This window comes from Passer domesticus, chromosome 25 (genome assembly GCF_036417665.1).
Source record: "Passer domesticus isolate bPasDom1 chromosome 25, bPasDom1.hap1, whole genome shotgun sequence".
Lineage (NCBI taxonomy): Eukaryota > Metazoa > Chordata > Aves > Passeriformes > Passeridae > Passer > Passer domesticus.
This window is the reverse complement of record NC_087498.1, coordinates 54,168-69,180: the sequence shown is the minus strand read 5'-3', so window position 1 is coordinate 69,180 and position 15,013 is coordinate 54,168. Positions and strand designations below refer to the sequence as shown.

The 15,013-nt window shown below is 60.5% G+C and overlaps 2 protein-coding genes across 8 annotated transcripts in view; both read left to right on the top strand.

Annotated features, from left to right (window-relative positions):
• Positions 1–616: 616 nt before the first annotated feature.
• SARS1 (seryl-tRNA synthetase 1) lies at positions 617–8,045 on the top strand. Of its 2 annotated transcripts, XM_064398920.1 has the most exons (12): positions 1,027–1,204; positions 1,317–2,002; positions 2,901–2,971; positions 3,129–3,209; positions 3,754–3,912; positions 4,355–4,498; positions 4,682–4,837; positions 5,596–5,817; positions 6,205–6,334; positions 7,159–7,316; positions 7,393–7,522; positions 7,596–8,045. In XM_064398920.1, the coding sequence occupies exons 2-12, from the start codon at positions 1,996–1,998 to the stop codon at positions 7,748–7,750; spliced, it is 1,413 nt and encodes a 470-aa protein (XP_064254990.1). In that variant the 5' UTR covers positions 1,027–1,204; positions 1,317–1,995; the 3' UTR covers positions 7,751–8,045. The 2 variants fall into 2 exon arrangements, with proteins under 2 accessions (XP_064254989.1, XP_064254990.1); XM_064398919.1 differs by lacking the exons at positions 1,027–1,204; positions 1,317–2,002 and adding an exon at positions 617–835.
• A 1,230-nt stretch (positions 8,046–9,275) lies between these two features.
• CELSR2 (cadherin EGF LAG seven-pass G-type receptor 2) overlaps positions 9,276–15,013 on the top strand; it is a 31,123-nt gene continuing 25,385 nt past the window's right edge. For 4 of the 6 annotated variants that reach the window (XM_064398894.1, XM_064398890.1, XM_064398891.1 and 1 more), the window contains exon 1: positions 9,277–13,189. In XM_064398894.1, coding sequence (XP_064254964.1) covers positions 9,382–13,189 — 3,808 coding nt within the window. In that variant the 5' untranslated portion in view covers positions 9,277–9,381. Of the gene's footprint in view, positions 13,190–15,013 lie in introns of all 6 variants that reach the window. The other 2 variants (XM_064398892.1, XM_064398893.1) reach the window with 1 other exon arrangement.

The following is a 15,013-nucleotide window of genomic DNA, read 5'->3' as shown; positions in this document are numbered from 1 at the left end:
CAAAAATGGCTGTGAGGAGGGTGTGGGGGTGTGCGCAGAGTGTCACACACGTGTGAGTGGGTGCCTAGGAGTGGGGTGGGGGAGCAGCGGAACTTTGACTTCCATCTGCACGCCCCCTCATGCACCATCCTCCAGATGGGTGGAGGCACAAGAACCCCGCCGGGACCCCCAAGGAGGCGACACTGGGGTGACATGTGGTGCCAGGGATGGCCACAGTTGTGCCATGGGGGGCGTGGGCGGCTCTTGGGAGCCCCATGAACAACTGGGGTGTGAGGTGTCCTCGGGTAGGAGATCCGCAGAGCCCACCAGTATCCCTGGTGGCTGAGGAACCCCAGCAATCCTCGGGGTGCGAGGGCAGGACCGCGGAGACTCCTCTGGCAGGGGGGCTCAAGGACGCTCGGGCCCCTCTAGACCCCACCATATCATCCCCAGACCCTCTCATAACTTCCCGACACCCCCGTCCTGCGCCCTGCCTGGGCCCCCAGACGCGCTGGCAGCCCTTGGCGGGGCCGGGGGCGCAGGGGCCGCGCGGCGCCCCAACCCCCGAGCCCGCTGTCCCGTCCTGCTGCGCCGCCGCCGGGCCGCCAAGGGGCGCTGCTGCGCCCCGCCCGCATCGCCGCGGCCGCGCCCCTTCCGCGCACGCGCGCGGAGCAGCTGTCCCCGCCGGTGTTCCCGGTGCCGCCGCCGCCATCGCCCGTCATGGTGCTGGACCTGGACCTGTTCCGCGCCGACAAGGGCGGAGACCCCGCCATGGTGCGCGACATGCAGCGCAAGCGCTTCAAGGACCCCGCGCTGGTGGATGCGCTGGTGCGAGCGGACGGCGCCTGGCGGAGGTGTACGTGGGGGTGGGTGGGTGAGGGGAGGGAGCCCCCGGGCTGGGGGACCCCCTTATCACACGCGGGCATGTCCCCCCCTCCCGGTGCCTTTCCCCCCAACCCTGTCACCCTGGTGACCGCCCCGCAGGTGACAGGACCCCCCCCCACCATCGCCCCTCCTCGGGGATGAGGGATCCCCTAGGGCTGTCTGTCCCTCCCTCCCCAGGACCTGGAAGCGGCCCCCACACTGGTCCCCGAACCTCCTCGATGAGATGGGGTGACCTTTAGTGGGGGGGTCTTTCCCACCCTCCGCAGCTGTTTGTTGATTCTTCCCCAACCCTCGGGGATCACCTCGGTGGATCATTGCCGTCTGGGACTTGATTCTCTGGGTAAATCACAGCAGAGACCGAGGGCTTGTCCCTGGGTGGATCCCCTCGTCCCTAATCCCAGGGACTGAGGTGGGAGAAGTTCTCCCACTAGACCCGCCTTCCCTCCTCCCAGGTTCTCCTTAGCCCGGACATGGATCCCGTCCCATTGCGATCCCCAGGGATCCGCTCCCTGCATTGCCGCAGGATCCAGCTGGCCGGGGGTGATCCTAGACAGCGCCAACCCCAGATTTGGGGTACACCACACCCAAAGGGTCCCATCTCCACCCACACGTGGAGGAACCACCTCCTCGTGGCTCCCGGTGGGATGTGGGGCAGCGGGATGAGCATCGAGCTCCGTCAGTGGGTGCCGGATGTGGAGAGGAGTTGGAGGGCGGCGGGAGGAGTGGGTGCCCCCAAACCCCGCTGTTCCCAGGTCACCCCGGCATTCCACTGCTGCGGGATGAAAGCGGCGCTTAGGGCTCCCCTTTAATGCGTTCACCTAGATGTCCAAGGGATCAGCTGCTTCCCAGCCCCCTTCCCGCGGGCTCTGTGTCCCCAGGACGGCGGTGCTGGAGAATGGCGGGTGGCTGCAGGGTGAGGCAGGCTGGCGGGTCGCGCTGGCTGATGCAATCCCGCGGCGCCGGTGCGTGGAGCCCGTGCTGTGCCGTGCTGTGTCCTGTTGGTGTTCCCTGGCTCTGGATCCCCTAGGGACTGATCCCTCCCGCTGATTAGAGTGGCGAGTTCTCAGCGGAGGTGTCCCTAGTTCGAGCTTCCCCGGGGTCCTGGGCTCTGCCCTTCCCAGCCCTGGGATCATGAAGGGTGAGCATCCATGCTGCCCCTCATCCAACACCCCCTGAATCTCGTCACTGTGGCCTCAGATCCCAGGGTCTGCTCAGTCCTTAGCAATCCCATCCTGCTGAGGGAGGTGTCTCATCACAATGTGGGGTCCCAGCATAGTGTGGGGGTCCCATCCTAACAGGGAGGTCCCAGCATGGGGGGCTCCAAGCCTGTGGAGGGAGGGGTGCAATCCTGGCATGGGCGTTCCAGTGCAGCGTCAGGGGGATCTCATCCTGGTGTGGGGGTTCCAGCCCAGCATGAGGGTCCTGTCCTAGCACTGGAGGGGTCCAAGTGAAGTATGGAGATCCTATGCTGATGTGGGAAGTCCCATCCTGGTCGAGGGGTTCCTCTTTTGGCAGGTGGGGTTCCCAGTCAAGCATGGGGCTCACAGCCCAATGTGGGGGGTCCTAGCATGGGACAGGGATGCCATTCCAGTACATTGTTCCCAGCCTGGCATGGGACTTTCACTGCAGTGTGGGGGACTCCATGGGGGTCCCAGTGTGGAGGTCCTATCCCAGTGTGGGGGTCCCAACCCAGCACGGGGAATCCCAGTTTAGGGTTCTCATCTTAGAGTTGGGGGTGTCCCATCCCAGCATGGTTCCAGCACATCATGGGGGTTTCCAGCCTGGCATGGATGTCCCAGTGCAATGTCACTCCAGGTGTTTTCCAGTGACATCCCTACTCTTTGTGGCTCTGCTCCACATGTTCAACCTCTGTCCTCCCAAAAACCCCAGGGGCTGGTGCCTGGGGTATTCCTGGAACTGCCATCCCCACTGCTTTTCCCATGGGAGCTCCATATCACCTTTCTGTACCAGATACGGGCCCAGCCTTTCTCTCATTCAGCCTTCTCTCAGGTGACAGCCCCTGCCTTCCTTTCCAGGCAGGTTTCGTGCCGACAACCTGAACAAGCTGAAGAACCTGTGCAGCAAAACCATTGGGGACAAGATGAAGGTGGGGCATTAGTGCCCTGGGTCACTGTATGGTGGGACATCACCAACTGGTGACATCTCTCCTTCTCCCAGCCCTCCAGTCTCTCCCTTGTGTCACTGAGGGATGCTGGAATTTTTCTCTTTAACTCGCCTGGCGTTCCTTTTTCCTCTTGCTGCAGAAAAAGGAGCCAGTAGGGACGGATGAATCTGTACCAGAGAGTGCACAGAACCTGGATGAACTCACGGCTGATATCCTGGGGGTGAGTGAGACCCCAGCTCCCTCCACTGTGCCTACAGTTTGTCCAGAGCTTTGCCTGGAATTGCCCAGATTGGTGGCCTGAAGTGCCCACCAAATGAGGGGGGACTGCCTAATGCCCCAGCTGGGAGGATTCTTTATCTCTCAGTCCCACACCAGCAATAACTGACTCTTCCTCAGTGTCCTTGATCTCCCCAGGATCACTCTGTCAGTCAAAGGCTCATCCCTGCGAATTTGAGTGGCCTCAGTCCTTCTGCGTCCTCAGTGTGTCCCTCCCTGCCTGCTTCCATCCCAGTTTGCTAGTCATCCTGGTTAATGAATGCAATGCTGGCTGCCATGGGAGCAGCTCAGGCCTCCCAGAGCCCAGCTTGTCACCCCATTATCCTTTCAGCTGTTCTTGAGTGTGTCCAGCACAGGGACTCATTCCAGAATATGTGGTGGGTCTAGAATTCACCATGCTGGGCCCAAGATTTTCTGTGCTAGATGAGCAGGCCCCTCTTCCGAGTGGTCTTCTCTCTCCCCCACCTCATCCTGAGGTCTCTCTGCAGTGTCTCCAGGTATCCCAGATAAAGAAAGTTCGGCTGCTCATTGATGAGGCCATCCTGGAGTGCGACTCTGAGCGTCTGCGGCTGGAGGCTGAACGCTTTGAGAGCCTCCGGGAGATTGGGAACCTCCTCCACCCCTCTGTGCCCATTAGCAACGATGAGGTGGGACACGGGAAGGGAGGTGGGGCTGGGTCAGAGGGGCCAGGAAGCTCACAGTGGGAAGCAGGGGGCTCCCAGCGGGGGATCCCCCAAGCCTATCTTGGGTGGGCGGGTGAGGGAAATCTGCATGACAAGCCAGCATTTCCCACCGGGATCAGACAAAGAGCAACTCAGACAACACTGAGCACACCATTGTTGGGGGAATTCATGGGAAAGGCGCTTACTGCAGTGAGGACGGGGTCTCCCTCTGTTGCCTCCATTCATCCCGCGGGAATATTTTCCCAGGAGGAGCACAACTGGGCCGGGCTTGTTGCCAAGTGGCCACACAATAAGCTACAGGCTGGAGTTTGAGCCCTCAAAGAGGGCCCAGTGTGGTTTAGGGACTGCTGTCACAGCGTTCCAGGGCACTGAGGAGGTGATAGGCTCCTGCTCGTCTTTCCTGCAGGATGTGGACAACAAGGTGGAGCGGGTGTGGGGTGACTGCAGCTGCAGGAAGAAGTATTCTCATGTGGATCTGGTGGTGATGGTGGATGGCTATGAGGGGGAAAAGGGCGCCGTGGTGGCTGGCAGCCGTGGCTACTTCCTTAAGGTGAGAGCTGTGACCCCAGAATGATCGGGTTCAGAGAGGAATGTGGAGGGACAGGGGCCTTGGGTTCTCCTTCCCTGGGATTGATGATGGGAGCCTCCAGAGGCATCCTGGGCCCTCTGAACAAGGAGGAGTGGCCCAGCAGAGTGTGTGTGTGGTGTCAGGCAGTGTGACCTTTGTTCCCAGGGCCCGCTGGTGTTCCTGGAGCAGGCGCTGATCCAGTACGCGCTGCAGAGCCTCCGTGCCCGGGGGTACACCCCGGTGTACACCCCCTTCTTCATGCGCAAGGAGGTGATGCAGGAGGTGGCCCAGCTCAGCCAGTTTGATGAGGAGCTTTACAAGGTAAGGGATTGCTCCAGATTTGGGACTTGGAAGCAAGCACCCTCATGGGGCTGTGGTGCTGGAGGAGGCAGTGGGATCTCCTCCGCCCTAGCAAGCTAGTGGTGGTGACAGCAATGGTAGCAGTGGTTCCTTCCTCTCTCCTTGGGATCCATCTCCACGTTGTGATGGTGATGATGTGACAGGGAGATGGCTTGTCTTGGGGGTCCACCTCGGTGGGAAACACTTCATGGTGATACTGCAGTAACAAGGAGGTGGCTCATCTTGTGTCCATCTCCATGGGTGACACACTGTGATGGCCATGAGGTGACAAGCAGATGGCTGGTCTCCAGAGTCCATCTTCATTGGTGATGTGGTAACAGGGATGTAGCTTATCTCTCTGATCCATGTTAATGGGTGCCACATGATGGTGATGAGGTGACAAGGAGGTGGCTCATCTTGGGGTCCATTTGCACAGGTGACACATGATGGCAGTGCAATGACAAGGAGGTGACATGCTCTGGGGGCCATCTCCATGGGTGACATAGGTGACAAGGAGGTGGCTTGTGATGGTGATGACGTGACAAGGAGGTGGCTCATCTCTGGAGTCCATCTCCACGGGTGATACAGGTGACTCGTCCCTGCCATCAGCCCCTTTGAACGACCAAGAAGCTTCCCCTCGTGATGAATTCCCAAACCATCTGGCCCTGGAAAACCTCCCTGCTGGTCCCTGGAGATTCAGGAGCAGCTAGAAGAGGGTCGCTGGTTCATGTCCCCTGCAGGTGATTGGGAAGGGCAGCGAGCGAGCGGAGGACAGTTCCATCGATGAGAAGTACCTGATTGCCACGTCAGAGCAGCCTATTGCCGCCCTGCACCGCGACGAGTGGCTGCGGCCTGAGGACCTGCCCCTCAAGTACGCAGGGCTCAGCACCTGCTTCCGCCAGGAAGTGGGATCCCATGGCCGGGACACTCGCGGCATCTTCCGTGTCCACCAGTTTGAGAAGGTGAAGGAGCAGTCCTGGGAGGAATTTGGGGTGTACTGAGGGTTGCTGTGGGGTTCCGGTGGAAATTCATGGTGTATCTGGTGCCACTGCAGCGTACTCAGCAGGAATTCAGGGTGTACCCATTGTCACCATGGTGTTCCAGCAGGAAGCTGGGGTGTATACCCCATGTCACTGTGGGGTTCCAGTGGGAATTCAGGGTGTACCTGGTGTCACTGTGGGGTTCTGATGGGAACTTCGGCTATACCCAGTGTCACTGCAGGTTTTAGGATGTACTGGGTGTCACTGTAGGGTTCCAGTTGGAATTCAGACTGTACCTGGTGTCACCGTGGAGTTCCTGTGGGAATTAGAGCTATACCTGGTGTCACTGTGGAATTCCTTCTCCTGCAGATTGAGCAGTTTGTCTACTCCTCCCCCCATGACAACAAATCCTGGGAAATATTTGAGGAGATGATGGCCACAGCTGAGGAATTCTACCAGTCCCTCGGGATTCCCTACCACATCGTCAACATTGTCTCGGGTAGGGGTTCCTGTGTCATGGGAGGTTGAGGGGGGGTCCTGACCTGCTTCTTGCATGGCAGTTTTTTGTCCCTGGCTCATTGCTGTACCCAGCCTGAGACAGAGGAAGAGAAGGGGACATTTTGTTTTCCGTGGAACCCTCAGCCTTGCTCTGGGTCCGTGGGAGCGGGTGTGGACACTCCTGTGATGGTTGTCCCCAACTCCTCCTGGAAATGCTCACAGGAAAAAGATCTGGTTTAAAAGCTCTCTGTGTCTGAGTAGGACCCCTTTATCTATCCATTGGCAGCGCGAGAACCCCACATCCCCATGGTTGAGCAGAAATCCTTCATTCCTGTGTCCAAGCAGGAATCCCAGATCCCCATGGCATAGTCCTACCTCCACATAGTCAAGTGGGAAGCCCATGTCCATGTGGCTGAGAAAGAGCCCTGTGTTCCTATAGCTGAGTGGGAATCTCACATCCACAAAGCTGAGAGAGGCCCCCACATTCCTGTGAGTAAGCGGGACCCCCATATCCCCATGGCACAGCAGGAACCCAGTGTCCTGTGGCTGAGTAGGAGTTCCCCATCCCCATGTCCAGGCAGGACTCCCAAACCCCCATGTCCCCATGACCAAGCAGCTTGTGGCTTGTTGACCCTGTGGCCAAGCAGGTACTCCACATTTCTATGGCTGAGAGGTAACCCCACATCACTATGGCAGAGCAGAAATCCATGTTGGTTCAGCACCAAGTTCGGGAGTGACTTTGGAGGCTTCACCCTACACTCTACCCAGGACAGGCAAATTCAGGATGGCAGTGGGACCCCCCACTCAGCACTGTTCCCCCTCCAGGCTCCCTGAACCATGCAGCCAGCAAAAAACTGGATCTGGAGGCTTGGTTCCCTGGCTCTGGCGCCTTCCGCGAGCTTGTCTCCTGTTCCAATTGCACTGACTACCAGGCCCGGCGCCTGCGCATCCGCTATGGCCAGACCAAGAAGATGATGGACAAGGTGAGGCTAGTGGGCATAGGGGAGTTCTTCCTGTGTTCCTTTGCTTTCCCCATGTCACAGGTGTCCCCTGCCACAGGTAGAGTTTGTGCACATGCTGAATGCCACCATGTGTGCTACCACCCGCACCATCTGCGCCATCCTGGAGAACCACCAGACTCCTGAGGGCATCCGTATCCCTGAGAAGCTCCAAAACTTCATGCCTCCAGGTAACATCCCCCCGTGCCCTCCCCATTCCCTGGTCCTTGGTGGGGGGGTGACAGTGGTCCCTTGTTTCCCCAGACCTGCGGGAGCTGATTCCATTTGTCAAGCCGGCACCCATTGAGCAGGAACTCTCTAAGAAGCAGAAGAAGCAGCAGGAAGGAGGGGGCAAGAAGAAGGCAGCGGGGGGACGTGACCAGGTGCTGGAGGAGCAGATGAAGAACATGGAGGTCTGAGGGTGTCCCCCTGCACCCCAAGGACTTTGAGGGCCTCCCAAGTCATCTCACCTCTATTGCCGGGCTGTGCCCTTCATCATCGTCTTTGCCTCAGAGGGGAGTCACCATCTGTCCTCCCTGTTCCACAAAGAACTGCCACTCTCAGGGCGCTGCCCCTCTCCCTGTGTGTCCACCTTACCCTGCTGAGTTGGGCCGGGATCCCTCAAGTGTCCCCCTCATGCTGAGTGGTGCTGTGGACCCGCGTGCCCATGTAACATGTCCCTCCTCCATCCAAAATAAAGGCAAGAGCTGCTGAGCTGTGTGTTCTTGGGGGGTTCCGAGGAAACAATGGGGGGGGGGTTCCAGCCCGGGGAGGTGTCTCCGTTGCACACCATCCTTCCTCCCGGCACCTCCCTCCTCCCCTTTCCCCTCCTGCCAGCCCTACACAAAGCGACAGACAAAGCCCCTTTGTGATGCTAAGTGGGGCCGAGGGCCCCCAGCCTCAGCCCCAGCTGATCTGCTGCTCGCCCCCCGCTCCGGGGCGGGGTGATACACGGGAGGGTTACCCCCTTCCATCGCCATGCAGGGAGGCCTGGCTGCGTGGGAAACCCCCGGCAGGCCTCGGGTGTCGGGTGGAACCGGCGGGGAGCGGCCCAGTGAGTCACCGGAGCCCCCGGCGGAGGCGGGGGGGTTCCGGCGCTCCAAGCGCCGCCCCGGCGCTCGGGAGCCCCTCCCCGGTACCCGTCGGACCCGTTCCGCCGGCGTGGGGAGGCGACTCCGCGCCGCCTGCCTGCGCCCACGCGACCGGCGCCGGCTTGGGCGGCGGGGGGGGAGCAGCAACCACAGACCGCGGGGATCCGTCTCCGTTTAGCTTCTCCAGTCCCTCCCAGTCTGTTCCAGCGCCCCCGACATCCCCTGTCTGTCCCAGTTTGTCCTAGTGACCCCCAGCATCCCCAGTCCCTCTCAGCGTGGTCCAGTCGCTCCCAGTCTGTTCTATTGCTCCCGGTCCTGGTGCGGTGGGACGAGCCCGGGGATCGGGGGGGGGAATATGTGGCACGGAGTGCGGGGAGACGGACTTCCATGTGTGGAGTCACAGCCGGCGGTGGTGACACGGGGGTCTTGGGGGACGTATGTCACACGTGCTGTGTGTGCCACACATGATCTCTGTGCTGTGTCACACACGTGCTCTGTCTCACATGTGTATGCTCCGTGTGTGTTTCACATGTGCTATGTGTGTCACATACATGGTTCCCATGTCATATGTGATCTGCTGGGGCTTGTGTGCCCTGCGTGTGCGACGTGCGTGTTCCGTGCGCGTGCAACACGTCTGCCTGCAATGCACAGGTGCGTGCAAGGCCCTTCACATCTGTGTGTGTACGAGTGTGCACGCAGGGCGCACATGTGCCCCTCACACGAGTGTGCGCAACCTGCGCGCAGTGCCCGCTCGCTGCCCCCGCGCTGCCGGTGCGGTTGCGGGTGCCGCTGGCGAGTACCGGGGGCGGCGGCTCCTTTAAGAGCGGCCGGGCCGGTGAATTGGCGGCTCCGCCCCTGCGGGCGCGCGCGGGCGAGGGCGGGGTGCAGGCGGCGGTGCGGGTCGCTGCGGGCACCGGCACCGGCACCGGGGGCACCGGGGGCACCGGGGGGCAGCGGCCATGGGCCCTCCGCCCACCCGCCGGGTCGCACTCCGGCTGCTGCCGCTGTTGCTGCTGCTGCTGCCGCTGCCCGCACCGGGAGCCGCCACCGCCACCGGCATCGGCAGCAGCACCCGTACCCGTCCGTCCAGCACGCTACCGGCGCCACTCCAGCTCCGCGGCGGCACCGGGATCAGCGGCGGCGCGTGGCCTCCGCCGAGCACCGGGGACAGCGGCGACAGCTCTGGGCCCGCACCAGCCGCGGGCGGCAGCGATGGGACTGCACCAGGCGCCGGCTCCAGCGGTGGTGCGTGGTCCCCGCCGAGCACCGGGAACAGCGGCGACAGCGCTGGGCCGGCACCGGCCGTGGGCGGCAACGATGTGACTGCACCAGGCACCGGCTCTTCCAGTGGGGACAGCGGCGGTGGCATTAGGGGGTTCACAGGTATCGGCGGCTCCAGGGTTACCAGAGACACTGGAGGCACCTTGCATGCTGGAGACGCCTGGAAGCCTGGAGGCACTGGGGGCGTTGGAAGCACCAGGGATGCTGGAGGCATCCGGGATAGTGGAGGCACCGGGGTTACTGGAGGAACTGGAGACACTGGAAGCACTCATGTCCTCAGGGGCACCAGGAGCACTGGTAATACTGGACACAATGGGGACACCAACATCCCCATGGAGGACACCGGGAGCACTGGGAACATGCTGAGCACTGGGGGTGTTTGGGGCACTGAGAGCACTCCAGTCCCCAGGGGCACGAGGAATTCTGAACTCACTGGGGAGACTGGGAGAGTCTCCAGAGATGCTGGCAGCACTAGGAAAGTCCCCAGGGATACTGGGAGCACCAGAGATACTGAACATAACGGGGAGACTGGGAAAGTCCCCAGCAACACCAGAAACACTGTGGACACAGGACATGCTGGGAACACCAATATCCCCAGGGAGACCAGTGGCACTGGGGATACAATAGACACTGGGGATGTTGTGGAGTTGCAGACCACAGCAGTCTCCAGGCCCCTCATACCTCACCACCGTCCCTGCCGCAGCCCCAACACAGCACCGCAGTTCCAGCCCTCCAGCTACCAGGCCACAGTGGAGGAGAACCGGCCAGCAGGCACGCCAGTGACACAGGTGACAGCGCACGACCCTGATGAGGGCGAGGCAGGCCGGCTGCACTACTCTATGGCTGCACTCTTCGACAGCCGCTCCGATGACCTCTTCACTGTGGACCCTGTCACTGGTGCCATCAGCACCGCTGCACCACTGGACCGCGAGAGCAAGAGCACTCATGTGTTCCGCGTGACAGCAGTGGACCATGGGACACCCCGGCGCAGTGCCATGGCCACACTGACGGTGACAGTGAGCGACACCAATGACCACGACCCAGCCTTTGAGCAACCAGAATACCGGGAGAGTGTGCGAGAGAATCTGGAGGTGGGCTATGAGGTACTGACAGTGCGGGCCACCGATGGCGACGCTGGTCCCAATGCCAACATCCTCTACCGCCTCCTCAATGCTGGTGACGCCAACAAGGTCTTTGAGATCGATTCCCGCTCAGGCGTCATCCGCACCCTTGGCCCTGTGGACCGGGAAGTAGTGGATGCCTTTGAGCTGTTGGTGGAGGCCACAGACCAGGGCCAGGATCCAGGTCCCCGGAGTGCCACAGCCACTGTCCGCATCGCTGTGGAGGATGACAATGACAATGCACCGCAGTTCAGTGAGCGACGTTACGTGGCACAGGTCCCTGAGGACGTGGTGCCCAATGTGGCAGTTCTGCAGGTGATGGCCACCGACCGTGACAAAGGCAGCAATGCACTGGTGCACTATAGCATTGTCAGCGGCAACACCCGTGGGCACTTCTACATTGATGCGCAGACAGGCACACTGGATGTCGTTACCCCTCTGGACTACGAGGTCACCAAGGAGTTCACCCTGCGGATCCGGGCGCAGGATGGGGGCCGCCCACCTCTCTCCAACATCAGCGGTTTGGTTACCATCCAGGTGTTGGATGTCAATGACAATGCACCCATCTTTGTCAGCACGCCCTTCCAGGCCACAGTGCTGGAGAATGTCCCCGTGGGCTACTCCGTCATCCATGTACAAGCCATTGATGCTGATTCAGGTGACAACAGCCGGTTAGTTTACACCCTGCTGGAGACTGGCACCGGCTTCCCCTTTGCCATCAACAACAGCACCGGGTGGATTGTGGTGGCCTCTGAGCTGGACCGGGAGGTAGTTGACTTTTACAGTTTTGGGGTGGAGGCGCAGGACCATGGCACCCCACCAATGGCCTCCACGGCCAGCGTCAGTGTCACCATCCTGGATGTCAATGACAACAGCCCTGAGTTCACCCAGCGGGAGTATGGTGCCCGCCTGAACGAGGACGCAGCAGTGGGCACCAGTGTCCTGACTGTCTCTGCTGTTGACCGTGATGCTTACAGTGTCATCACATACCAGATCTCCAGTGGCAACACCCGCAACCGGTTCTCCATCACCAGCCAGAGCGGTGGTGGGCTCATCTCCCTTGCCCTGCCCCTGGACTACAAGCTGGAGCGGCAGTACCTGCTCACCATTGCTGCCTCTGATGGCACCCGCCAGGACACTGCCCAGGTGGTTGTCAATGTCACCGATGCTAACACCCACCGCCCCGTCTTCCAGAGCTCCCACTACACCATCAACATCAATGAGGATCGGCCAGTGGGCACAACAGTGGTGGTCATCAGTGCCACAGATGAGGACACGGGGGAGAACGCCCGCATCACCTACCTGATGGAGGACAGCATACCCCAGTTCAGCATTGCTGCTGATACTGGTGCTGTCACCACCCAGATGGAGCTGGACTATGAGGACCAGGTGTCCTACACCTTGGCCATCACAGCGCGGGACAATGGTATCCCGCAGAAATCTGACACAACTTACCTGGAGATCCTGGTGAGTGATGTCAATGACAATGCACCCCAGTTTCTCCGTCATTCCTACCAGGGATCCATCTACGAGGATGTCCCCACCTTCACCAGTGTCCTCCAGATCTCCGCAACTGACCGTGACTCCGGGCTCAATGGGAGGGTCTTCTACACCTTCCAAGGGGGTGATGATGGCGATGGCGACTTCATCATTGAGTCTACCTCGGGCATTGTCCGCACCTTGCGCCGTCTGGACCGGGAGAATGTGCCGCTGTATTCCCTGCGGGCATTCGCCGTGGATAAGGGGGTTCCAGCCCGGCGGACACCAGTGGAGATCCAGGTGACAGTTTTGGATGTCAATGACAACCCACCTGTGTTCGAGCGGGACGAGTTTGACATCTTTGTGGAGGAGAACAGCCCCATTGGGCTGGTGGTGGCCCGAATCACTGCCACCGACCCCGATGAGGGCACCAATGCCCAGATCATGTACCAGATCGTGGAGGGCAACATCCCCGAGGTCTTCCAACTGGATATCTTCTCTGGAGAGCTCACTGCCCTGGCTGACCTGGACTATGAAACCAAGGCTGAATACATCATGGTGGTCCAGGCAACCTCAGCACCACTGGTGAGTCGGGCCACCATCCATGTGCGCCTGCGTGACACCAACGACAACAGCCCCCAGCTCAAGAACTTCGAGATCCTCTTCAACAACTACATCACCAACCGCTCCGGCAGCTTCCCTGGGGGCGTCATTGGCCGCATCCCTGCCCATGACCCTGACGTCTCTGACCACCTCACTTATGCTTTTGAGCAGGGCAATGAGCTCAATCTCGTGCTGCTGGACCCACACAGTGGGGACTTGCGCCTCAGCCCGGCCCTGGACAACAACCGCCCACTTGAGGCCATCATGAGGGTGTCTGTCTCTGGTAAGACCCCCACACATGGAGGGGACCTTGCAGGGGGAGTGAAGTTGGTGGGTATAGAGACCTCTATTTGCATGGAGGCAAGGTGTTATGGGGTCTCATTACCCTGCTTTGGCTGTCTCCACCCTCCAGATCGAGGGGAGAGGGGAATAATGGGATACTGTGCCACCCTCACACCCCAGACATCCAAGCTAGAGGCTGTCGGGTCCCTAGCACACCCTTTGATTTTCCCACCCCCCTGGGCTTGTCCAGAGGTGGTCCTGGCACTTCTGTGTTTGTTAGTGAGCAGGGTGGACCAGGGCCCAGTGCATTTCTTGGGGGAGCAGAGGCTGGTGTGGCTAGCAGGGTCCTGGTACCCTTGGGGGCTTGTTATGGGGGTGTGATGGGTGAATCTGGGAAGGCTCAGGGTGCAGTACAGTATTGGGGGAGTCCTGGCACTGCCGTGTTTGTGTTTCCAGGGGACTCCACTTGAATGAATTCAGTGCAGGAGACACAAGGCCTGGTGTGTGTATTCAGGGGGGCAACCTGGCCTCCACTGAGAGGTCCCCAAACCCAGTGTGGGGGGTTGTGAGGGGGGTTGTGCCATCAATTGTCAGCACCATTTGGGTGGTGGGGTGTCCAGGAGGTGCTTCTGGGGGATGGGGGTCACACCAAGGTGGGGGAACACCTCCTTAGTTACCCCCAGGTCAGGGGGAAACTGGGTCACAGGCCATGCCTGATGTCCATTGTCCTCAGCCACATGGCCCCCATCTCCCCACAGCTTCCCCTGGCAGGGGTCCCTGCACTGGACACACAAAGCAGGGGGCCCAGGGCACAAAGGGTGGGGGCAGGGAGTCCCCCCTGTCCCCCCCAAGCACGGGGGCAGGCAGAAGGGAAACAAAAGGTCCAGCCATAGCTCGGCCCTCGCAGCTGCAGCCATGGTAACCTTACCCCCCCGCCAGCCACTGGCTACCAGTCACTGGCCACAGGCCACTGGGCAGCCCTGGCCCCTGCCACCCCCTGTGGCACTTCCTTCTGCCTGCTTAACCCCCCACCTGTCCCCATGTTCCCTTCATCCATCTGTCTGCCTGCTCCCCATCTGTCCTGCATCCCTCTGCCCTCAGCCAGGGGGAGGACAAAGAAGAGAAAGGTGGGTGCCCCAGTGCTTAGCAGAGATTTTGCTCCCCCAGCCCCACAACCAGCACAAGCCCCACAACCAACACCAACCCCATAGCCAGCACCAGTCCCTTAACCAGCACCATCCCCATACCAGCCCCAGCCCCAGAAACAGCTCCAGCTCTATAACCAGCCCCAACCCCATAACCAACCACCAGCCCCATTTAGATGCCCCACCCCACAGTGTCCAGGGAGGATGGGCACCCCATGACCCACACTGTCCCCATTCAATGGTTGCCAAGTGGAATGGGCACCCACAACCAGCACCAGCCCCATAACCAGTGCTGTCCCAATTCAGTAGTGGCCAGGTGGGACAAGAGCCTTGTAACCAGTTCCAGCCCCATTGCCAACACCATCCCCATCCCGCTGTTGCTACCCTGTGGTAGGTGGGATGGGCACCCCAAAAACAGTACCAGCCCCATAACTAGCACCAACCTTATAACCATCACAGTATCCATTCCTTGGTGGCTGAGCAGGAAAGGTTCCCCATACCCTGCACTGTCCCCACCTGACTGTATCCGTTCCATGCTGGTCAAGTGGGATGGGCACCTCATAGCCAGTATTGTTGCCATTCCACAGTGGCTACATGGGCCAGGTGTTTCATGGCCAGTGCTGTCCCCATTCTGTGGTGGCTAAGCGGGTCAAGCCCCCATAGCACTATCCCCGTCCAAC

Bases quoted from the DNA above. Each gene is read 5' to 3' on its own strand.
- SARS1 (XM_064398919.1), top strand. From the start codon at position 700: ATGGTGCTGGACCTGGACCTGTTCCGCGCCGACAAGGGCGGAGACCCC. The intron at 836-2,900 runs GTACGTGGGGGT...CTTCCTTTCCAG, and splicing joins GGACGGCGCCTGGCGGAGGT to GCAGGTTTCGTGCCGACAAC. The intron at 7,317-7,392 runs GTGAGGCTAGTG...CCCCTGCCACAG, and splicing joins CCAAGAAGATGATGGACAAG to GTAGAGTTTGTGCACATGCT.